The 24,883-nt window shown below is 38.6% G+C and overlaps 1 protein-coding gene across 1 annotated transcript in view; it reads left to right on the plus strand.

The window, feature by feature from the left end:
• Window positions 1–24,883, plus strand: part of LOC140243348 (reversion-inducing cysteine-rich protein with Kazal motifs-like) — a 140,942-nt gene that overhangs the window by 52,204 nt on the left and 63,855 nt on the right. Inside the window, exons 3-4 of the mRNA XM_072323023.1 lie at window positions 5,319–5,393; window positions 15,083–15,119. Coding sequence (XP_072179124.1) covers window positions 5,319–5,393; window positions 15,083–15,119 — 112 coding nt within the window. The remainder of the gene's footprint in view (window positions 1–5,318; window positions 5,394–15,082; window positions 15,120–24,883) is intronic.

Genomic DNA, 24,883 nt, shown 5'->3' on the forward strand with positions numbered 1-24,883 from the left:
TTTGCAGATGAAACAAAACCCAACTTTAGTGCTTCAAAGTAGTTCTAAAATATGAGTTAAGGATAGAAACAACCAATGTTAAAATGTCAATCAGTATAATCAATTTTAAGTATTCATGAATATACAAACTGTGAACAATAGTTATGATAAAATTATTTCTAGACTAAATCGTCCACAGTTATGATGTTTTTTAGTGAGAAAAATAATGATATTTCCTTATGTTTTAGGCTTTATTGCAAAACTTTATCTGGTAGGATGTTTTGTGATACAACTGACCCACACATATGCATCAAATATATTGTAACTTGAACATTTTTTAGATCACTGCTGCTAATGTTAAACAGTACCTTTAAAGGGAAAAATACCAGTTTTTGGCAGGTACACTGTAAAGGTGCTCTACATGTACAGTATGAAATTCAAGATCAGATGGCAAGTACTACCAGCTGTGAACTACAGCAGAACAGATTCAAATGTGTTAGAGATACTATTTACTGTCAAAGTAGAAATTTTTGTGATTTGGAAATTTTTTGCACATTTTGTGTCACAAGAAAATAGTGTGAAGATGAAATCATGCAATTTTTTTTTTTTACTTATAATATCCAACACTATTTCTATGTTTTGATTTCACGAAATTAAAGCACATGCAAAATCCATCTTACCCAGCTGAACATAAAAATGACTATTGGGAAAATTTCCACTTTTATTTCACTTAAAACTGTGATTTGACTTCAGTGATATTTACCTCTAAGATAGGCCTACTACTCTAGCCCATTGATTGATTACTGGAACCAAACATGCCATTTAGTCATCCAATAAGGAAGTGCCACACCCTGAGTGACAGCAGGTTGAAGTCATAGTGAACTTGCTTCTTCCCAACGTCTCCATGACAACCTTTGGATGATGACTACCACCTGCCTGATGCTTGAAATCATGTGGACTATATAACCAGTGAGGCTAATTGAAGTTGGTTGTACTGGTGGAGTGTAAATTGCATATGTTTGAATTTATATTACAGAGTTAGGTGTTATTTACTCCAAGATCACAAAATGAGTCCTTTTGTTTCATTTGGACAAGAATATTTTTTGTTTGTTCTTTTGAAAAGAATGGTATTCTTGAATATTGACTGTAGTAGTCTTAATGTAAATAGACCTTATTGTTGTGAGTTCAACTTATAGTTTGGTATGGTAGTGTTCAAAGTTAAAAAATCTCTGACTACATGTACAAGGACATGCAATTTTGTCCACTCGTTATTTTTACATCATTTTCATCATCAAAGTGTGCCCCCCTGCATCTCTGAGAGATCCACAAAGTCTGTATCACCAGAATAGTTTTTGCTGGATTTTTTTTTTTTTTCAGTGCTGCTGAATTTAGAAGCCCGCATGGACAATATGCGAATATATGATGGATCTATCAGTTGCAAAGAGTTGATTTGTTAAACTCTCCGCACACGACCTATCCGTCTGCATTTTGGTCCAATGTTGAGATTATTTTGGTGTTTGATGCGAAATCCCAGCCTTCAGTCAACTAAGACGTATGTATGATTGCTGACAATCTGTGTTTTATCAATTGCTAATGTTATGACAAAGCATGGTTCATAAGATGCCTAGATGTTGGGGATGGCTATGATGGCCTATGTTTGTTTGAATCATTGCAATCAACACTGGTAGTTAGTTGGCTGTCTGTAGGGACCTATAGGAATTTTGTAGAATTACAATGTACCTTCCAGCTCTCGTTTATTCATGTATATTCATTTTTCGAAAATTTGAAAATATGAATCATCAGTGAGAGTTCTTTCAGCATAAAGTGTACAGTCATTTATCTGCATCTGATGAGACATTAGTAGTTTTTGTTTTTGTTTTTGTTTTTGTTTTAAGTTGGCAACTTTCTGCTTTTTAATAACACTGGTATGATTTTTCCAATACCATACTGGTCGTGTTGTCATATGAATGATGAGAGTTAAAGCTGTCAGTTAACCTACCGACTGTTTTACCGACAACATTTCAAATGATGAAAAAGAAGATTCTTCAATCAGCAAATCATTACTTTCTCATTCATTAACATGATATAGATGGATATTGAAAAGTGTATTTTATGTGGGAATGTATGCATGTGGATTCAAACTTGCTGGTTCTATAGGATGCCTGGCCTGATATAGCGAGAGTATTAGATGTTGGCTCCAGAACTTGTGCTGAATGGCAGTTTCCTAACGGAGTGGACCTAAATCGCTTTGGAAGGAGATTAATGGGTAGAAAAGAGACTTAATTGTTCTAAATACTGGAAAGAGCTTGTGATATATTGTGTTGTGAAATCAATTGTTACGCCTACTCTTTTTGTGGAATCAAAATATACATAACACAAATTTACAAATGAGCACAACTTGTGCTGATACTGGGCCCTTAAATATGAAATGAAGAGTGACTTCATTTTCTCCCCACCCCATCACTCGTGACACATACTGAACAGTGCCATATACTGCAAGCTAGGAGGGGCAGGCAGGGGTGTCTGTCTACCGGTCCTGCAGAACTGTGGATGTCAGGTCTAAGATGGAGATGAAGTGGGGTAACCTCCAGTATTTCATGTTTCTGCTGAGCTTGCTTGCAAAACAACAAAGCCCTACTGCAGAAGGTTACTTGTTCTACATCGCCCATTTTTTCTCTCTCTGTTGTTGTATTGTTTTTTCCTTCTCTTTTTTTTTTTTTGTGAGGGAGAGGGGGTACCATGAGAGGTTTGGGAAACACCACATGCAAGAATCGAACAGAAAGACTAAAAAGGAAAAGACAGGAGCCCCCCTCAAAAGCCTGTCTCCTTGAGGTAGTGTTGAAGTACCAGGCTCTCCCCCTCCATTCTACCCTCTCTTTCTCCGTCCTTTTCTAATTCTTTCTCCGGCCCGGTATCCCTGAGAATCAAACAACATGCCTCATCTCTTGGGACCGGACCCTGGCTTAACCGCGGCCCAGATATCGTTTGATTGACAAATATTTGTTGCATCCTAAATCTGCCTCAACTTGGCCTACATCGCACAGAAAGTGGCCCACCTTCACCGAGGGAGTAATTGGGTTGAGCAGCCCGTATTTTGGTAGCTCAAGCCCCACCGCCTCACTTTGGGGGCAGACACACGGCTAGACGGACACAAACAGAGCGCAGGGAAAATTACCGTCACATTTGGGATAACTGGCAATGACATCATATTGTCAAAATATATATAGAATATACCTAGATAGATACACTGTAGATTTAGAGAGAGAGAGAACGAGACAGATGGGGAGAGACAGAAGGACAGAGAGGAGGAGATGAGGGAGAGATGGAGACCACAAGAAGTGAAGGGGGGAAGTAGAGATATATCTTGGGTGATGAAGGGACAGAAAAAATACAGGCAAGGAGTATTGTGGAATGAGATGGAGTGTTCATGACCAGAGTATAGATCGTTTGAATTTTCCTTTGTTACTATGTTGTATTGATATTGTGTTATGTAAATGTTTTTCATCGTTGGAAATGAAAAATGAATGAATGAAGGAATGAATGTGTTCAATCGAAGGAGTGAAGATTTGGATGAAAAGAGAGTTGGGATGACAGGATGACTAACTTTAAAGAGGAAGGAAATTTCATGCATTTGATAAATTTTGAAGCCTACAAATAACTTTCAAATACCAGTATGTTTCTAGAAAAATTCATTGTTTTTTAAACAGTCAACATATAATGGCCAAATTATCCTCGTATTAGATAGTGTAAGAACCTCAAATTATTTATAGACACAATAACCCTAATGTGCATCAGAGGCTGCATGCATGCTCAAGAAATACTACTATGGATCTGGAGATGTGGAACTGTCATGACATTTTTGCTGACCTATTAAGACAGTAATTGGATTGACAGAATGTAAATGGTGAAGCTGCTATCACATCTGAAAATGAACCTGTATATTTTGTTGTCTCTTCTACGAATGTGAAACAGATGAGATCCAAAACGTTTGCTGTTGTTTGTTTATTTGTTTGGAGGCTATGGTGAAATGTTCCCACAAGCTTGGAAAGCACTGATCTAAATGAACATCACTGGGTTTTGTAGACAGTGAGAAGGGGTGGGGTGTTTCAGACATACACACAAAAATTGCAGCTAGAGAGAAAAGTGTGGGTACAAAATGGAGAAAAGATAATCTTGAACAAAACAGCAAATCTTGCAGTGTATAGAAATTGAAGATGAAAATATTTGAGAAAAAAATTTGTGTGTAGAGAATATAGAGAAACCGCATGCTGGTGCGCCCACAACAAAAAAAAAAAAAAAAAAATGAAATGCAAATGCATTTGGGATTTTCTTACTCATGTTGCACAACCGTGACACAATATCATGCACGTTGGGCACATATTTGATCTTCCGCCTCAAAAAATACATATTTGGCGATATGTTCTCTCTGTGTACATTGAACATTGTACCCCCTTCCTTTGTATCTTGCGTCGATCCAGCCCTCCCCTCTGTGTTGTCTAAGACAAATGATGGGATTGTGTTTTTGTGTTTATTTCATATCTCTGAGCAGAGAGAGAGAGAAAGAGAGAGAAAGGGAGAGAGAGGAGAGAGAGGGAGAGAGAGAAAGAGAGAGAAAGGGAGAGAGAAGAGAGAGAGGGAGAGAGACAGACAGGCAGATAAAGGAAGATGTGTTCTGGCTGCTGTGATGTTGGTCTCGTTCCTGAAGGCGAGCGAGTCGATGGAGACGGAATGTGATCAGAAACGATGACGGGGTCGACCCTCTCTGCGTCAGATGGATAATTGCCGCCTCCAATCAGATCGGGGCGTGTCACAGGGTTATTGGAGCAGTTGATTGGCCGCGACAGATGCAGGCAGCCAGTCAGAGAGCACGTCAGGGCCGTTCAAATGAACGATTCTTCTCTCCTCCCCCATGCCAGAAAAATGAAATAAATTGCCTCTCAGTTTATGACGTCCAAGATATTGTTATTGTTCATCATTTATTTCTGTCTCTCTCTGTCTCTGTCTTTGAATTGTAATATATTCTAGTCGCGTAGACTTCTTCCAGGTTTTTCTGCTAATATGTTTGTGTTTAAGTGGTCTTTTCTATTATAACTCTTGTTTGTTTGTTTTATTTAATCACAGGATTAAAAGTCCTCAATCAGCCAAGAGGCTGTGTTTCAGAGAGGCCATGAACAAAACAGTTGACATAAACAGAACAAATCAAAAGATGCGGAATGAAACAAAATCAATTCAAATATAGAGGTGATGCAAATATCAACAAAGAAACAAAACACAACATAACAAAATAAAAAAGAAATGTATTGTAAAAACAAAATTTTGTATTTTTGTCATCTTTTCAGATGGTACTGGAGTCCACAGCTGCAGGACAGAGGCAACACATGAGCAGTCTCCGTAACGACTGTCCCACAACACTGGTAAGAGGGGGGCATTTGATCAACTATTCAGAGAATATGTTACTGTCGTTTGCACTGGCAACCTGCCTGTGTAATACTTTTATTGGCATTTTGAGGTTTATTAACCCAAAGAGTTTTGTATATGGATGTAAAGCTGTGAAATATTTGCAGTGGATTTGATGAAAGTTTGAGCGATTTTGCTCAACAGATGGGAAAACTAAGATCTTATGAATGCTTCTGAAAGAGCAGTTTAACATTTGAGTATACCTCCTATCATACCCATTATTTGGTTTAAAGACAGAAAAAATTATCACATTTTTTTTCTTGTGTTTTTTCATAGATACTCTGATCACAAGAGCGGTATGGCCATACCATACCATGTATTTGTAGTGTAAAATCCTGATAGATTCTTTCTTTTGAAACTAATACAACTAACAAATGACAAATGCACCAATCCTGAGTGATCTGACAATATACCATAGATGCCAAGGCATATTTTGAAAATTACATAACTTCACATGCCATTATTTTACCATAGGTGACAAAATTTTTGTATCCACTCATAGATACAGTATGGGCCTACTAATGAGTGCCCCAAGTGTAGAAATATTTTTGTCACAATATTTGATTGTGAGGATAAATTTGAAATCAGTTTTCATTCATGAAACATTACAACTCTACATACTTGGGATGAGAAGTGTATTGACTGTATGGACAAAGTGCCAATACCCTGTAATGTCAGCAGTAGATATAAACTCATTATGCTCCCTTTTTTTTAATTCCTTGAATTCATTGGTGTAAGATGCATCGAGTGGCTTTTAGATCTGTGACAATTGATTAATATTAGAAAGACTAGTTATGAGAGGAAGCTTTGATTCATGTGTTAACACAAATAATGCATTTATTGAAATGTGACAAGTGTGTAAACCTTGGAGGTAGGCTAAGCCTGTCAAAGCAAGTTTTGTTATTCAAGTTGATGGCAGTGCAGTCTCTTACCCTTGGCTTTTCTTCACCATGTGTAGACCAGCTTGGATGATGTGTCTCTCTCCCCTCCCCATTCTGTAGCTTCTTTCATTTGTCCTCTGATATCTTGTGTCACTCATCTCAACTTGTAAAATTTTGTCTTCCTTCTCTTTTTGCCTTCCTTTGGATCTCTTAGATTCTTCTCATCTGTCACTCATGTCCTGCTCATCTTTTCCAGCCTAATGTTCATTTTCCTCTTTCATTTTTTATTCCCTCATCTATCTAGTCATCTTCTTTGGCTGTTTTAAACTTCTAAAACTTTTCCTCCCATCTCTTCACTGACGAGCTGAGTGACGTTTCACTCTGACTCTTCTCTTCCAGTCGTTTGTTCCTCTCTTTCCTCAGTCAACGTTCCCCTTTCACCCTCCGCTCTCCCTTCATTAAAAGTCTTTTTACCCTTTCTGGTATGTTAGCCGCCTTTATTTTCCCCACCTTTATCTAGTGTATGTTTTTCCTTTAAAAAGAATAAAAAAAAAAAAATGTTGTGTCTTCCATACTCCCTGTCACTTTGACACTAGTGCGTGGTGACTCTGTCTCTCCCAACTAGTTTCCAGTGAGTTGCCACACCTTGTCTTCCTGTGTTACATTATATCTCACATTACTTCTGGTACACTTTCCATGTTCGAAAGTTTTGCTGGCATGACTTTGAAATCTTATCATAAGTGTGTCCCAGGCCATGCATTTTGATTCGTTCTCTCCCTCCACCCTTCTCCCCCCCCCCCCCCACCCCATGGAGGGTTTGTTGACTCTGTCAACTTGTGGCAATTAGTTCTTATCGTGGAATGTGCTTCCTGTTGGCACATAAGACCTTCTTCTTCTGCATGTGGGAATGGCTTTTGTTCAAAAGTTCAGCAGATAGATAAAAAGACATGGCGTAGACACAAGAGGGGCAATTAGAAAGTTGTATTAATCCTGTGCTGTACCCCATCTCAAAATGCCATTCATGTTCTCTGCAAGCAGGTTACTGACAATGGTGACAGAATTAAGTTTGAAAAATTAGTCATTTTTTTTTATTTGTCTTCTCTCTGTGTAAAGGCATAATTTACCATTTGCGGATGAAACAAAAACCCAGCATTAGTGCTTCAAAATAGTGCTAAAATGTGAGTTGGGGGTAGAAACAACCAATGTAAAAATTTCAACCAGTATAATCAATGTTACGTATTGTTGAATATACAAAATGTGAACAATAGTTACAGTAAAAATGTTTCCAAACTAAACCGTCTACAGTTATGGTTTAATGAGAAAAATAGTGATATCTCCGTATATTTTAGGCTTTATTGCCAAATTTTTATATGGTAGGATGTTTTGTGACACAACTCACCTACACATATGGATCAAAAGTGATATCTTGAACATTTTTTTTTTTTAAATCACTGCTCCCAAAGGTAAACAGGACCTTTAAGAAATGGGTCTCGGACATGGCAGTGTTTAGGTAGAAAAGAAAGTTGGTCTCTGAAGCTAAAGTGGATTGACACCCAAGTGTATGGATTGAGTGGATCCAAAAATATTAGTAGAACACATCAGTGAAGTTTGTGGACATTCGGACTATCTGTTCAAAAGTTATGAATTTTCAAAGTTCTGCGGCGGCCGCCATGACTGGATGGCAAGACTACTACATTTTATAACACCACCACAGGACAAGATATGAAGAAAATATAAAGTACATTCCACAAAATTTAGTTTGTTTGAAGAAAAATATGCATTAATTCCTTCCGTTTTATACTGACACATATGTTGAGGGTAAGTTATTTCCCCTACCTTCTGAAAGAAGAAAGCTAAGTGCTTTTTCGTTGTGTAGAATTATTCTAAAATGAAAGTATATTTGTATGTTTGTGTGTGTGTGTCTGTGCGTTAGAGAGAGAGAGAGAGAGAAAGAGTGAGAGAAACAACCAGAGGGAAGGAAAATCCACTTCTCACTTGAGAAGTGGTTGTTTGTCTACTTTTGCCAAGAGATGTCCCTCAAGTATTACGTGAGTGACCTCACTGAGGTCAAAGGTCATTAGTTGGTATTAGTCTTTAGTTTTAAGACCATTTTGCAAAAAAAAATGATACTAAGGGTTTTGTATTATCTACATTATGATCTAGGCATGCAATGGCATTACATTATTTTTCTTGGTTTGAATAAATTTGAACTATAGGGAAGGCTTCTACAGGGTGTAAACAATGTCATAATCCTATGACTTAACAGGAATCTAAAATTCCTTGTAATCAATCTTTAATCAGGAACAAAATATTGTAGGTGTGCTGTAATGACGATGAAGTGATACACAATGCTAGAAAAGCCATCAAACAAATAACTGGCCACTATAGGACCTATCCCTTTCCCTTTGTCTAGAAACCGCACAAGTGTCTAAGGGTAATATTTGTGATATTTCCCCCTTTAACAATTATTCAGATGATTTATCAACAAGTAAGCTATCATTTTATAAAGTTCATTAAGATCATTCTGTAGTTTATTGAAATCATTCTGTCTGGTTCCTTATCCGTTGCGTGACCTCGCTCCGAGCTCTGCGCTAGATATCTGGATAGCAGGAACGTGTGTCCTTTAAACTGGGAAGATTGCCCTTGTGATGCAAGCTGCACTGAAGCGGAAGATAGATTCCTCCCTCCATCTCATCTCTCTCTCTTTATATTCCCCCTCTCCGTCTAATGATTAATGTGCCCCCAGTCTCATTCAAAGCGATCTGAAGTGGTAGAACAAGGCCAGTTGACAAATGGACCAGCTCATTATTGATTTACTACCCTCCCTTCCCATCCTTTCTTCCCCCTCCTCTTTCCCCTTGCCCTCCTCCTCCTCCTCCTCCTCCTCCTCCTTCTCAGCCTCCTCCTCCCATCATCCCCGTCCAGTCTAAATCATTCACATTCACCGTTCCATCAAGCTGCCTTCTGGCTGTCTATCATGAATGCCAGTGGAAAGAGGGAGAGAGAACTAGCCTCCATTCCAGGCCCATTGTAATGTTTACGGATTTGAAACAAGACCAAGACTCTCGTAGGTTCCGATCTTGTATTCCCAAAACTTCTCGATTTCTTACATAACAGTACATTTTACAGGTGCACCACTTAGATCCTCGTAGGGTCACACTTATACAAAGGAAACCAAAGCCGAAAAAGAAATGTGGATTGAGTGAAAGCAGCAACATTAGTAGAGCACATCAGTGAAAATTTGAGGAAAATCAGACAGTCGATGCAAAAGTTATGAATTTTTAAAGTTTTGGTGTTGGAACCACTGGATAAGGAAACTACTTGAGTTTTGACATCATGTGTGGACAACAATGTAAAGAAAATATAAAGGGAATTTCACAAATGTCAATTTCACTGATGTGCTCTACTTAATGTTGCTGCTTTCACTCAACCCACATTTCTTTTTGGGTTTTGGTTTCCTTTAATGCATTTTTACCTTGTTGTGTGCTGCAATCATTATGACATTAAGCTGGATTTTATATTTCAGATGATTATAACGAATTCCAATACATCTCCAAGTAAAAGGAGGTTGCACAATATTTATCTGATGAAGGTGGGGAATGGCTGGGGAGAAGAAAAAAAAAAACCCCACAGAAATGGAACAAGTTAGATTCACCAACTTGTGGGTATGAGATTGGGACTTATGGAGAATTAAGTAATTGATTTATTGAATTATGAATGATCTAATTTCCCGTGGGTTGTGCAGACTTCCGCTGAAGTGTAACAATTGGCTGCTGAGATGGAAAAGAAGATTGGGGAGGGGGGGGGGGGTTGGATGGGGGAAAGAGAATATAATCATGAAAAATTTTGATTTCCCAGGGGATGAAGATTGGCAGGATGGGAGCAAAGGATGTGCTCGCTGCTGAAATAAGTCAACCTCAATTGACAACTGTCCACCATGCTGAATAATTAAATCCACTCAGATGAATATTGTTTGTGGGAACACAGATACCGTGCTTTCATAAACAAAAGAAAAGCAACAACAATGCCTGTTGTGGAAGTCGCCTTTGTCAGAAAGAAGTCCATCGATGATTATGAATCATTTATGAGAATCCTTATTAAAAAAGACATCATAGACTATAGAGAAATTGGACTGAAGAGCTAGAGTTTTGTTTTTCAGGGCGGGAGGGGGGGGGGGATGTCTTTAGTTGGGGTCGGTGACCTGGCTGTACACCATAGGTATGAGCAATACGAGTCCTAATTATTTTGATTTCCCAAGAAACACGTAATGTATTGTTCAAATTCCCTTTGAAAAGAAGTCTAATAACTTGTCTCATATCATTTCTTTTGTCCTCAATTGTTCCTTCATCTCAGTATTATCATTCTCTGTTATTCATTATATTTGGTTTTCAGTCAATCCTTTCTTTAAGGGGCTCTGAGAGTTCAAATGAAACTGTAATAATCTTGTTTTAAATTTGATTGGTTAAGTTTAGTCACCAGATAACCTTAAAGACTGTTATATTTGCCTGCATTCTGAATGTTTTCTTGTCTATCAACATGAGAGAAACAAGGTATATATTTCCTGAACTTCTTTTGAAAAAACTGTATGAGGACAAAAAAAAAATGAAAAATCTGACGTGAAAGATAGCATACATATAGACATCCTCAAGTCTGATTAGCTAACCCTGAATGAGCAGTTACAAGTATAAGTTTTTACTGTAGTAAATATCTTGTTGGATTGGAGAAGTGTCATAAGGCCAGCTGCTACATATTTGTCTTGTGGTTGTACCAGAAGGCAAATATACAACTTTCATGTTAAAGGGTGCGTACAGTTCTGGTCGAGGTGAGGATTTAGCTTTTAACATTTTGTGAGATATTCAGAAACCACTCTATGAGATGTCAAAGAGCATGCAATTCTAAAGGGTATCAAAAGTTTATTTGATGAAAATGGGTTTTGAAATGGCTGAGATATCCAAAAACAAGGTGAAACAAAGAGATCCTAATAAAGTTGTGGCATGTCGCCATTTATTATTATCACTTTTTTGGATATTTCAGCCATTTCAAAACCAATTTTTATCAAATAAACTTTGAATCCTTCTTAAAATGCTCTTTCATATTTCATAAGAGGTTTCTCATTATCTCACTTAGAAATGTTCAAAACATGAATCCCTTACCTCAACCAGTACAGATTACCGTCTCTTTAAATACAAACTAGTATAGTACTTGCAGGTATACGTTTTTGGCATAAATTTCTCTCCCCCCTCCTTTGCTAGCCTTTTGCCAGGCTTCATGGCTTATAATTCCAGTCCTTACTTTTTCGAAGCTACATAGCTTATTACATTGGAGAACGATTAGGCAAGAATTTAACGCACAGCCAAGTGGCATCAGTCACAAGACATTTTCAAACTTGGATCTGCCTCACTTAACTAATCCACACATTGATGACTGATTCACAAGGCATATCCCAGAATGCATCATTCATGCTTAGTATGATAATAATGACCAGCTGTGCATTACTTGATAAACTCTGAATGAATGGATTGTCTCTCATTCATCCATTATTTTACAAAGTACCTAACGTAAAAGGGTGTTTTTTTTTTTAATTGTGCACTGAGATAATGATAACTGATACAGCAGTCTCACTTATTAATCGCATAGTGTTTGGCAAAGGCATTTGTTACCCATTTAAGCATAATACCTGATTAGCCAGAAAGCATGTTAATTCATTCACAGCGCAGATATCATGTACTATTCACACACCCACACTTGATGCGCATGAAATACACACACTAACTGTTATCATTCCTCAGAAACAGACTATTTCTTCTAGAAACGACCCCCTCTTCCACACTGTCTTTGAATTGGGCTGCTGCGCTACCTTTAGAGTTGTAACCATAACGCTCCCTTGCAGATCATTTTGGCTGATGTGAGACTGGATTGTGGTCATTTGCAGTTTGAAAATCATGGGCTACTAAATTGACATATATCTCAATACATGATTTATGACTGCAGTATGAAATTTAGGTTGGAACTTACACATGTAAATCTTAAAGTGACAAGTAGGTAGTAAAAATTAGGTAAAAAATACCCAGATTATCCCAACTCCTCCTACGCCTTTACACATGGTATCTCCAAGGAGGTATGAATACCCCCTTGGTATCTCAGATGCAGGTTGTGGTGTACTGGTAGGAGGAACTCTTCAAAGATGGATGAGGGCTTTCATAAAAAGAGATTCTACTGCCATGATGACAAGGAGAAATATGATAAAGGCGCTGGGTCAATGGGCTGAATCTCTTCTCCCTCCCCTTGAAGCTTTTGGGATGATGTTCGCTCATCCTGGCTGTGGTGTTGGGGGTCATACTTCTCATCCAAAACGAGGCGAGGCCTGGAGGAAAGCATTGACACCAGTGAGGTGGGCGGATGGTGGATGGGCGTGTCAGGAAGATGGATGCCAGGGAGAGCAATCGGGAGCAATTGTCGGCAACTCGAAGCTCATAGTTTGTCTGATTTAACACCCTGTCTGAGTGATCATCCCCAATCCAATTAGTCTGATCACCGTAGCAACCCGTCTGAGCTTGGGGAAATTAGCGGTACCCGGCGGTATGAGGCGGGAATCGCTTACGGGCCAATTTATCTTCTTCTCATATCATATCTTTCTTATGCCAAGAGCAGCTCTAATTTTTTTTTTCCAAGCTTCTCCCCTCACCCAATGCTTTGTAGGATGCAAAGTGTCCTCTCAGGCGTGAGCTGGTATTTTTGTGCACCAGGGAGCGTATCAAAGTCTGCCTTCCCACACCCCATGTCTCTGCTCACTGTCGTGGGCTGGTGCGTTATAATTGGCTTAACACACTTGTTTAAATTGCCCCAACACTTCCCTCATCCCGGCCTACCATCTAGCGAGACTGCATCGTCTTCTGGGAGTCTGGGATGGTGGATATAACCACCCCCCCCCCCTTCTCTGCCTCGGCCGCCACCGAACACACCTTTGTCTTGCGATCTCCAGCACGGCGGCACTCGGCCTCAAACACCCACCAGCCGGCGGCCATATCCTCTCCTCCAGTCGGAGACCTCCTTCCCTGGCGTGCAAAGTATTGATTTTGAATCTATCCATCAATAGTCGGCACGGATTGTGCGGAAGATTTTGACAATCACCACCTTCCCACCACTTCCCCTCTCTTTCCCCCTCACCTTTCCCCTCCCTCCCCCCTCCCCCTTACCAAATATTGGAAGATGGAAGCTGCTCAGCAAAGAAAAAGAATGGAAAGGAAGTTTTCAGGATGGGAATGTGATGATAATTGATCGCGGCGTGTTTTCACACTCTCAGATTTTAGCCGCTGATTGGGTTATTGTCACATAATCTTCCCCGATCGCGGACTGTCCACGCCTGCACTCAAATCGAAGACCGCCCTCCTGGCCGGAAAAGTACATTCACTACCCTCATGAGTGTGCATGAACCCACGTTTTGCTGCTGGCTCAGAATGTTAATGGGGCATGCCATCTAAATCCGTGCCCAATGCATGTTCAATTCAGATTTGGGATTTCAGAACCCAAAGAAGGACATGCGATGAATCAATGTCATTCCCTTGGATGTTTTATGTCTCCTCCCATCAGTCATGTAGCTCATGAGGATATGTTTATATTTTCCTCATTTTGAGGCAGTGCATGGCTTCGAACAAATGATTTCTATTCATCATACAGCCTGTATGATTTTTTTTTCCTGCTACATATTGCCTGTAGACAGAAAGACAGTGTACCTAGTTTTTTTTTTTTCAAGTTGGTTATAGCTCCTATTTGTGAATAAAGCATAAAATCCCTCTCCCACAAAGGGATCTGGTTTGTGATATTGCACTCATAAAGCATGTCAGACTCCCTTGCATACAGTAGTATGTTTCAGAGTTGGGCTATGAAAGACCATTTATTTTGTTATCCTATTCTATTCATTTGTGAAAATGCAACTATTCTATTCAAGAAAATCTGAATGGCAACGTTAAAAGTAAACCTGTCAGAAATTTTACCATTCTCTGCGCTTTGCTATGAAAAAGCAACTTGCACCAAACAATCAAAATGATCCTGTATTTTAGGTATGAATCACACGTGTCTGACATTAATGTGTATGATTTGCACATTAACTGTTTAGAGAAGCATTTTGTATGGCATCCTTGAAACCTTGTGCAAGGATTGTCAATTTGGCAAAATTTGCCTCATGGTTGTAAAGTGTTGTAAGTTAATTGGTCGTGTGACTCTCAGAATGAAAGCTGTTACAAATTTGTGTCAATTCAGTTCACTTCAATTCAGTTCAATTTGTTTGAACCAGTCATTCATTGTGTAATACAGAGTAACAATTATGAACAGTGTTGAATGACAATTTGATGTCATAATTAGATTGTAATACATGCACGTTAATATGACAATTTAAGTGAATGATGGTCATGGACCCTGAGAAGTACAGCTTTAAGTGGGGTCCATTAAAATAATGATCTAGGCAAATTGTAATACATTTTAATCATGCACAGATTAAAAGAAAAAAAAAAACTCACAGCACAAACACTAAGGATGCAATGCATACAGGGTTTTCTTTTTTTGTTAATCAGATAAATTCTTACTAATTCAAAGCTGGATACCCATATAGTGACATTCTAATATGTGAGTGAGTAATCATTGCGAAAGTGTGACATTCATGTAGGTTATGTGGGTTATATCCATTGAAATGCTAAAGTTCAACTTTGATTTCGCTGCTGAAATGTTTTTCTCATTTTGTTTTGTTTTGTTATGCTTTTTTCTTGCAGAATTCTTTCTGGCGCTGTGTGAATGCTTCTGCCCCAGGTGAGTTTAGACATGACCTCTTTTTTTTTTTTCTTCTTTTTACAGAGATGATTCTTTTATCATATTTTATAGAGTTATCTTGCACAGTCGTCCCCTAGCTGTTTTCTTATGCATTCTTTGTTTGTGTACTTTTTAAAAATTGCACGGAGTCGGGTCTGTTGAGGAACCAATGGGTACGTCAAAACCTAACCCAGTTTCAATTCCGTCCTTCAATGGAGTGATCATGATTTTGAGTTGAAGTTGAATGCACGCGTTGATGAAGTTTTGATCTTTATGCATTGGACCATTTCGCCTGTTGATTGGACATGTCATCCATCTGTGCATTCCACGATCAATGGAGCCATTTTGCCACTTGACTTACTCTGCAAAAAATACTTGTTCAGCACTGTTGACTGAAAGATGATGGAAGAGAAATAAAACTTGTCTCCCCATGTTTGTCTCATAATGTTACTTTGGCTGTGGGTTTGAAAGAACTTGGTGTTTGTTTGTTTGTTTGTTTGTTTGTTTGTTTGTTTTTTTTAATTTTGTATTACTAATCCGTAAAGACCTAGTAGCATGGGAATATCATTGAGTGTTATAGTAGTAGTCACACAAGGTAACTAGTTCTTTTCTCAATCCTGTTTTTGCCAGATCAAAAACAGTCGGTGTCATTACAATCAAAATTTTAGACATATGGTCTCAGTCGGTTAAGCTCTTGACCAGTGCTCCTCTTGACAAAAAAGACTTTGAAAATCGCAGGGAAAGTTGAACGTATCAAGAAAGTTTCTTCACCTGCGGTGGAGACCTTTATCCCGAGAAAAAAAAAAATATTGAGTTCACCATCCCACCGGCCTAATGTCTGGATTTGAATCTCTATCAATCCCTTGTCAAACCCAACATCACTTCTCTTCCCAGCATCCTCATCTTTTATCACAAGAAATGACAATCTCAAAATTTTCACCTCAACAGGGGGAGAAAAAAAGAGAAAGAAACCCTCCCCGTCTTGGAAACTGGTGCAAGTTTATTTTCGCGGGCATCCGGCATCACGCGCCCACCCTCAAGTTCAGACTGTGCCTAAATGTTTACTTGATTCGCAAATCCATGTGCTTGTTTTTGCTCTGTATGTTTGTTATTCAAACAATACCTAAATCTATGCTTTATCTTACTGGCAGTGGAGAGAGAGAGAAATAGAGGGAGGGAGGTATAAGAGAAATTTGGAAGCTGGTGAGAGAAGGCCAGAGAAAGACATCACATGAAAGAAGAGAGAGATATATGGAGAGCGAGGGGGGAATTCGTCGTGAAAGTTTTGCGAAAAGATGATTGTGGGAAACCTGGGCCCCGCGATAACAGGGATAAGTTTGTAGGAGAATTCTCGGTGCATTCGGAAAGATTTGCAGCATTACGGGAGCTTTGTTGGTGTTTGAGATCAAAGAATCCATAAAACCATTTTGTGTTTCGTAAAAACAGCTGGCTTTCCCAGGATATTGACATTTATCGACGGTGTGAGTGACAGTATCAAAAGTACACTGATGAAAGGTCACTGCCAAAGACTCACATTAACCATAGTATGTGATACCTCTATTTGTCGTCTTTTCAAAATTTATACTCGTAATGTTGAGTTGATATTATTGAGAACTCATATCCAAAGGTTTTACTTAAAAAAAAAATATCCATATGTATAGTATTCAGAATGTTTAATTGATATTATAGAGAACTGAGCATAAGTTGGTTTTCGACAATACTCCTTTGCTAAAGCATAACTCAATCATTTCCATCTGTCCTGCTTTCCAATTTTATCTGTTTTAGTTTTCTTTCTCTTTGTCTTGTCTGTCTCTCCAACTCTTTTTGTTTGTATATAGATATAAATGAGTAAAGTGGGTGTCCATCTGGATTCAAACCCGAAACCTCTTGATTGCTAACTCCAGATTGCTATTAAAACCAGTGATCTTATCCACAAGCTATCCTATATTGTGTGGATATTTGTCCCAGAAACAAGTCAATGCTCATGTGGTCAGAAACTTACATGAACCTGACATGAACCAGAAATTGACAAATTAATTAATTGATTAATTAACTAATTGATTAACTAACTAATTAATTAATGGACTAATTAATTACTAATTAATGAGGATAAATGCCAGGGATCACCAAAGTCATGCAGCTTTTTGAATATTTGATAAATTTTGATGCATTTTCTGGCTTGACATTTCAGACAGACAAAAGTTAAAGGACAAGTTCACCTTCATAAACACAAGGACTGAGAGAATGTAGCAATATTAGTAGAACACATCATTGAAAGTTTGAGGAAAATCGGACAATCCGTTCAAAAGTTATGAATTTTTGAAGTTTTTGTGCAGTAACCCGCTGGATGAGAAGACTACTGCAGTGTGTAATGTCACATGCGTACAACAATATAAGGACAATATAAAGAGAATTTCACAAAATATCATCTTTTGATAAAGGTACACATTCCCTTGACTCGTAACCGACATATGTTATGGGTAATATTATTCCCCCTGCCTTTAGAAAGCGGCAAGTCAAGTGCTCTTTTATTATGCGAAAAAAGTGAAAATATGTTGAATTTTCTTTACATTTTCTTTATACTGTTGTACGCATATGACATTACAAGCTGTAGTAGTCTCCTCACCCAGCGGCTCCAACACAAAAATTTTGACAATTCATAACTTTTGCATCGATTTTCCAATTTTCCTCAAACTTTCACTGATGTGTTCTACTAATATTGCTGCATTCTCTCAATCCTTATGTTTATGAAGGTGAACTTGTCCTTTAAGGGTCAGCACTCTATCAATGCACTATCTGCTCCAGCAGGGAACATTCCAACATTGTTCAGTGATGTCTTCAGTGTCATCTTCTGTATCTCCTGATCGGAGTTTTTCATTCGTCTTCTTCCTCCGTGATCTGCTACATTAAGTCTCTTGACTGTACAATCAGAAACATTTGTGGCATGAAACTTAAGCAAATTTGAGCGAACAGCCTTTTTCGCAGCCCGACACTGTCACAAATTGCCTCTGACATTTAATGCATTGTGTAGGAACAAAGAAAGAAACTTTTGCATGATTATTTTTGCAAATTTTGGCTGCTGGCAAAATTCGTGAAAGTTTCATGCCCATGAAGATCTAGTTTTGCAGTTGGCATGGTGCTGCTAATACATGCATCTCATATTGACTACTGTATTGTTCAGTAGTGTCATATCACATCTGGTTTTGATGTTGGCGTCATGAATGTTGTATGTTTGTTTTTTTTCTTTTAATTTTCATGGATCTGCAAAGAGATGGTAGCCTACATCATAATCTCTGTGAATGTTTTGAAGACTAAAGGAAAGAGAGATATGATGAGAAAGCCAACAGCAAAGGTAGTGAAACACTTGACATTAAAAGATTTGACAGACTCCTTTGGATTTACCCAAGCTCCTTTACCTGGATTCAAGAGTTACACAAACATTTATTCTAGGGACAGATTTTTCCAAGGTACTGCTGAAATGGGGGGAAAAGAAAGAGATAAGAGGGAAAAAGTAAGGGAGATATGGATGGGAGAATGGTAGGGAATCGAGCTAACATTTACTTTGACAGCACTCTTCGAACGACTGATAAAAAGTGACTGCAGAGAAGCGATGGATAGAGAAAAGAAGGAGGAATCTTGAGTGGATGACCCAAGTGTGTTTTATTGTGCCAGGGTTTTATTTGTTTTTGCCACCTTCACGCTTTTGTAATCTGCCCAACTCTGTTATCCTTTTTCGCTTTTCTTCATGCTTTTTGAGGTTTTTTTTTTCTTTGAAGAAACCCCCTTGTGTCGCCTGTTTTCAACCTTTCTTCTTTTGTTCAGGTCCGTCCTTTGTCCCTGTATTGTCATCCATAGTCTACTGTCTGATGTACTTTGTGTTTCTATATTTATCTTTCCCATTCTAGTACCTTTTTTTTATCAACTTTCACATTTTTTTCATGTGTTTTCCTTTCAACCACATCCTCTTCTGTAGACCTTGTAAGGCACGACCAAGCATTCATCCTATTATCTTCATCTTTCCATGAGTTTTTGTTTGGATGGGGGAATGAAGATATGATATATGTCTGTTGTGAGAGACCCTGTCTGCCTTTCTTATTTTATTCTTTTGTTTCTTATGCTATAAGAATATATTTCTTATCTAAAATGATATTCTTCCCACTACCTCTCCTGTTACTTTTGACAGTTTATGCCCAATTTATCTTATTACATTGTACAGTTGAACCTCTCTTATCCGGCCTCCCTTTATCCGGATCTCTCTATTATACGGACGCAATCTCGCCGTGATTTTTGTTTGAATAATTACGGGAGGAAAGGGGGATTCCTAACTCCTTGAGAACTCCTACACAAACACACATGAATTACATATTACTTCGAACATGATTAACATACATTACATCAAATTTCCTTCCAAATTGCTTACCTTCAGACATTTTAACATCCCCAAACATCCCCAAATGTAACAACGAAAGGTTGCAGTATACACATTACTACATGTGGTACTACAATTCTCTACATCAGTACATGTGTATGTATAATTGTGTACGTGTATAAAGCACTGAGTCTCCCGTATCCGGCCAAATCCCTTATCCGGATGAGCCCCGGTCCCGACTTGTCCGGATACGAGAGGTTCAACTGTATATCTACTCATGAATTTCTGCCCACTGATGTACCATGAAAGTCTTCCAGAGAACCGTCATTTAATTTTTTTTTTTTTGGGGGGGGGGGGGGCAGGCAATTCTGTAGATAGATAAGGTTGAGGGACATTGGTATCAACTACTGTAAAACCAGAAGATTTGCAGCATGAGTCTTTCGCAAATTGGAGCCGACAGCCTTTTTCGCAGCATGAAACTTTCACAAATTGTCACCGGCATTCAGTGCATTGTGTAAGTGTTTTACTTTTGTGAATCTTGGCTCTTTGCGAAACTCGTGACAGTTTCATGCTCGCAAAAATTTTGGCTTTACAGTAAATAGATTCATTTGTGGTCATAGGATGAATTCAATGCCTCTTCCAACAAATGAGGCTTTATAGGATATTGTTCCTCTCCAGTATCCTTTCAAAGGTTGGTATATATTACCCAAAATCTTCTGTATCACAATAGGTGAATGAAAAGTATTTTAGTGATGGTGTCATTCATGATCTGTAATATCAAAAATACAACCTGTACCTTCTTTTTTTGGACAGTGTATCAAAAGTGGTATACTGTATGCACCAGCGATAAGGCTGCACTATTGTCAACAAAAATAAAGCAGTAAAGTCAGGGTTACGCCTAGATACGTCAGCACAAGTAAATTGTTGTCTTCCCTACTCAGAGAATTAATCATGTTCCTTAACCAACACACATAATCATGTGTGGGACTATGCAATGTGTCAATGAACAATGCAATATCAGTTTTATCAACCACTGAATTAATCAATCTTACAAACAATGCTCTGTTCTGCAATCAAGTGACAGCATGTTTGTTTGTTTTTTTTTTATATTACCTACATAACAAATATGACTCAATGAGCATGAAACTTGATTGGAGAGTTTTCCCTTAGTGTGAAAGCCCTCCTCAGAACTAGCTCATGTCTGCAGAGCTGAGAACTGCTCACATGAGATATAAGGAATCAGGGTGTAGTACCAAGTAGGTATTAGGCGAGCCTGGCTGGTAAGATGTAGATGGAGGGAGTATCTTTGAGTGGTCAAGGAGCTTGAACTCAAGCGAGTGCTTTTTGGAAAGGGGAGGAGGGTGTTTTACCACTTGAGATTTTATTTCTACAAATTTACTCACGTCCAGTTTGACCCAATTCCTAGAGGAAATCTCTTTCCGTCTCCCCGTTCTCTCTCTCTTGTCCCCTTTTTCCCTCCTTCTTTTTCTCACTCCTACACACATTAATAGACATACACACATCCATACACATGCACAGACAGAATCGCTTGAGCTATAAATGCATTATAGGCTGATATCTGTCCTGATGTATCTCTTTATCTTCAGCTTTTTATGTTATCTGATATTACAACCCCCCCCCCCTCTCCCCCCCCCCCTCTCTGTAATATCTTACTAGTGTTCAAGCCATTACCCTTGACAGTCTTTGTCAAACAGAGCCAAATAAAGTTGAAATATGAAATGCTTGCTTTGATATAAAGGACAAAGGACAAGGGGGGGGGGATCAGGCAAGTATTCCAACACATCACTTGCCCCCAACAGTTTTAGCTGACTGGGAGAAGTTGGCACAAGGTTTTGTTAAAATCTGTAATGATGATAAATGAAAATGGAGATTATAATACTGGTGAATATGATCATCATATTAATTATGAAAATAAGCAAAAAAGAGAAATTTTTTAATTCCTCACTTAACACCCATGACGAGAATTGATTATATAACATTATATTTAGAAAACCATTGCTTCTTTTCATTGGCTAATGTAGCACAAATTCACAAATAACTTTATGGTCTTGATCATGTGACTGAAAATAAGAAGCAAATCCTTTGTGAATATCTGTTATTGCGAGTGCAAGCGTAAAAAGTACGTGAAAAATGTGTGATTGTTTGTGGGTGCATGTGTGTGTGCAGTCATGCTTCGATGCCATATAGCATGGCTGCTTCGTCAAATTTTTTAATCTTGGAGGATTGTCTTTCATTTCTCAGTCCAAACCATATCTGCATACATGTACTATAAAAGCGGTTATTTTTGCGCAAGTATTTTTTTTTTTTTTTGCGTTTGGCTGGGTAAGATGAATTTTGCAAGTTTATAATTCTGTGGAATCCAAGACATTTGTTAGTGGAAAGTATGCATGCAAAAATATTTTCATGTTTTTATTTTCATGCTGGTTTCTGGTTGTGCTAAATGGGTGAAAATTTCCATTTTTACGGTACATGATGTGATCTAAGGAAACTCTTGTCAGGTTTACAGCACTGAGTATATGGACATCAGTGGTTGAACATTTCTGTATTCGGAACCATCACATTTCTCTGTGAAATACTTTGATATATAGAAATGGACCTTGAAAATAATAGGTCTGCAGGTCTAGACTACACAAAGAAGGCAGTGAACTTTAAAAATCTTTTATATCTTTTTTTTTTTGGTGGTATTTTTGATGCATACAGACAAAAATGGACCGGTTTTTGTTCCAAAGAAAAGAGAAGGGGGGGGGGGGGGTATCAGGCTCTGTTGTGTCTGTGTTGTTTGAACACTGTAATATCACGTTCCTGCCAGAAACTGAATACCAGTGGAGCAGCACACACTGCCATTGTTCAGTGACAGACAAATTCATAATCTTGCTTTGTAATTTGCAGTGAAAACCAGGATTTCTTTTCTTTTCCTCCCGTTCCTGTCTTCCTTTCTTCTTCCCTGACATTTGATTGAAGGATTTTTCATCTTGACGAGGAAGAGGGGGGGGGGGGGAATATGGTGCTGAAAAGACATTTGTCCTTCTGCACAGAAACAAACACACAATTTCTATGATCATATTCTTGTATATGTATGAATGTGTGTAGTAGCCACACATTGTGAAGATACGGTTCCTAGGTCCACATTCTCAGGTCGAATTCACGTTTAACTTTCTAATAGTCTTGAGATTTTACTAGGGGAAGAGAGGGGAGAATAGTGTAGGGAAAGTAGAATCTGAGATTATTACGAAGCTAAACATGAATTTGACCTGAGAATGTGGACCTAGGAACAGTTGAAACTTGGATTATGTTTGGTTCTTGGAGTGCAAAGCCATTTCTGCACATAAACTTTCATTCATATGCACTGTTGACAATGAAAGCTACAATGAGCATTGAAAAACTTCTTACTGAGAGTAAAATTGGTTCAACAGAGAGCTTCACAGAACATGAGTAAAATCAGTCAATTTATAAGGATGCCAGCTATGACCACTGGAATGAATTGTAACTAGCTAGTGCTGGATCCTCAACTTTTCTCTGTACACACTGAGACGTGTGACAGGCATGATTTTTTTTTTTTTTTTTTTTTTGGTATTAACAGTCTGAAGACACATTCTTTGGCAATGATCACACTGACACTGTGTAGTAAAGTGATAAAGGTCATTGGATAATGTTCCATACGTGGAACACTGTTCCCTACAACTTTCGTGAGTTTTGTGGGGTCAAGGTCACAGTAGATGATTATTTAACATCTAAGGGGTCATAATTATCTTAAGTGTGATTTTGAAGTGAAATTCTTGCCAGAATAAAACAGAAAAATATTTATTCAGCTCACTTGTAGCACCTGAAATTACTGAGGTTTATTTCAATGTGAATATTTCTCATCTTTTTGTCACAGCTGAATTCTCTCATATACATATCATCAGTTTTCATTACAAAATCTCTTTCTTTCACACAAATGAGAACGTATGACCGTAGGTTGATTGTTCAAGTGATACTGTATTGATATTTGTGGATGTAACTATAGCTTTTTCCTTGGCGATCCACCAGTCAAACGCTGAAGAAGACTGAAGAATGCTTATCTAAACGTAAGAATGATATGTCTGTGGGGAGAGGTCAATGGACCTTGTAGTCAACCATTTGGCTCACCCAGTCCCATCCCTACTAATTTGTCGTGGCAGACATTAGCCGGATGGAGCACAATCGGAGGGCCATATAAATCTAATTGCGCCCTTTTTGCTGCACTTGAGACCTCAATGATAGCTGCAGATTGGAGCCATATATCACTGGGTATCATCGTCAACATCTCTCCCCTTCTCCCCTCCTCTGATCTGTTTGATGGTAGAATTTTGCCATGGCTGTTTCATTGCTCTTTTCTCTCTGGCATGCTTTATCCCTCTCTCTGCAGCATATAGACTTGTTTAAGTGGCATTCCCACAAAAGAAAGGGAGAGAAAAAAATTGAATGGGTTGTCAGAAGATATGAAAAATTGGCGACCGGTAGGCTGAGTTGATTGATCCTCAAGTCTGCGGAGATGAGAGAAAACGGGATGGATGCGAAAAGTTGATTAATTTTCATTTCTCTCCTCCCCCCCCCCCCCCCACCTTTGGAGCTCTGTCTTGAACCCCTGTCTGACTCTCATTAATCTTCCACAAATTTTAGCTCCATAAAAACCAGTTTGGAAGAAGACAGGTTGAGAACGACTCCCCTATAGAAATACCTTGATTTTTTTTTAACTGCCAATAATCATATTTGGGGGGGGGGGGGCTGAGGGTTTTTGCCGTCCTCTCCATAAAGAGTAAGAATACGGAGGAAGAAAGAAATTGAAGAGTACAAATGTACAGCAATGCGAAGTTGGAGCAGTCGGGCACTAAGCCCATTTTATGCTCCGTGTTGTCTGATTGTGTCCTGCCATTCAAAGTGTAATGAAGTTTACCAACTCTATTTGTCATGATCAGATGACAAAGGTACTGGCCATTTTTTTTTTTTTTTTGCTTTTGTAAAAAGAGAGAAGAAAAAATAGGAGGGGGAGGGATTATAAATAGTTATGAAGGATTGTGGGCTGCTTGGTAGTGAATCGGCGTGCAAAATTGGTCCTCCTCGCACCAGTTGCCACGGATACTGCGGCAGAGACACTTGTGACATATGTCGACCGTCATCCGCTGGCAGGGTGGGCATTCAGCCGCGGCTATTGGCCCCTGCGTACTGGGCGTTGTTGAGCGGGGTTACGAGCGTAATAAATCACTCAATGATACGCTCCTGTGAGCATGTAACAAAAAAGTGGGGAAAAAATAATATTGCAGAGGCGACATGTGAACTTATCTTCTATCATTGCCATTTGATTGGGACATATTCATCAGTAGGTACCCGAAGAGGAATAGGAGAGATTGGGGGA

This window comes from Diadema setosum, chromosome 20, assembly GCF_964275005.1.
Source record: "Diadema setosum chromosome 20, eeDiaSeto1, whole genome shotgun sequence".
Taxonomy (NCBI): Eukaryota; Metazoa; Echinodermata; class Echinoidea; order Diadematoida; family Diadematidae; genus Diadema; species Diadema setosum.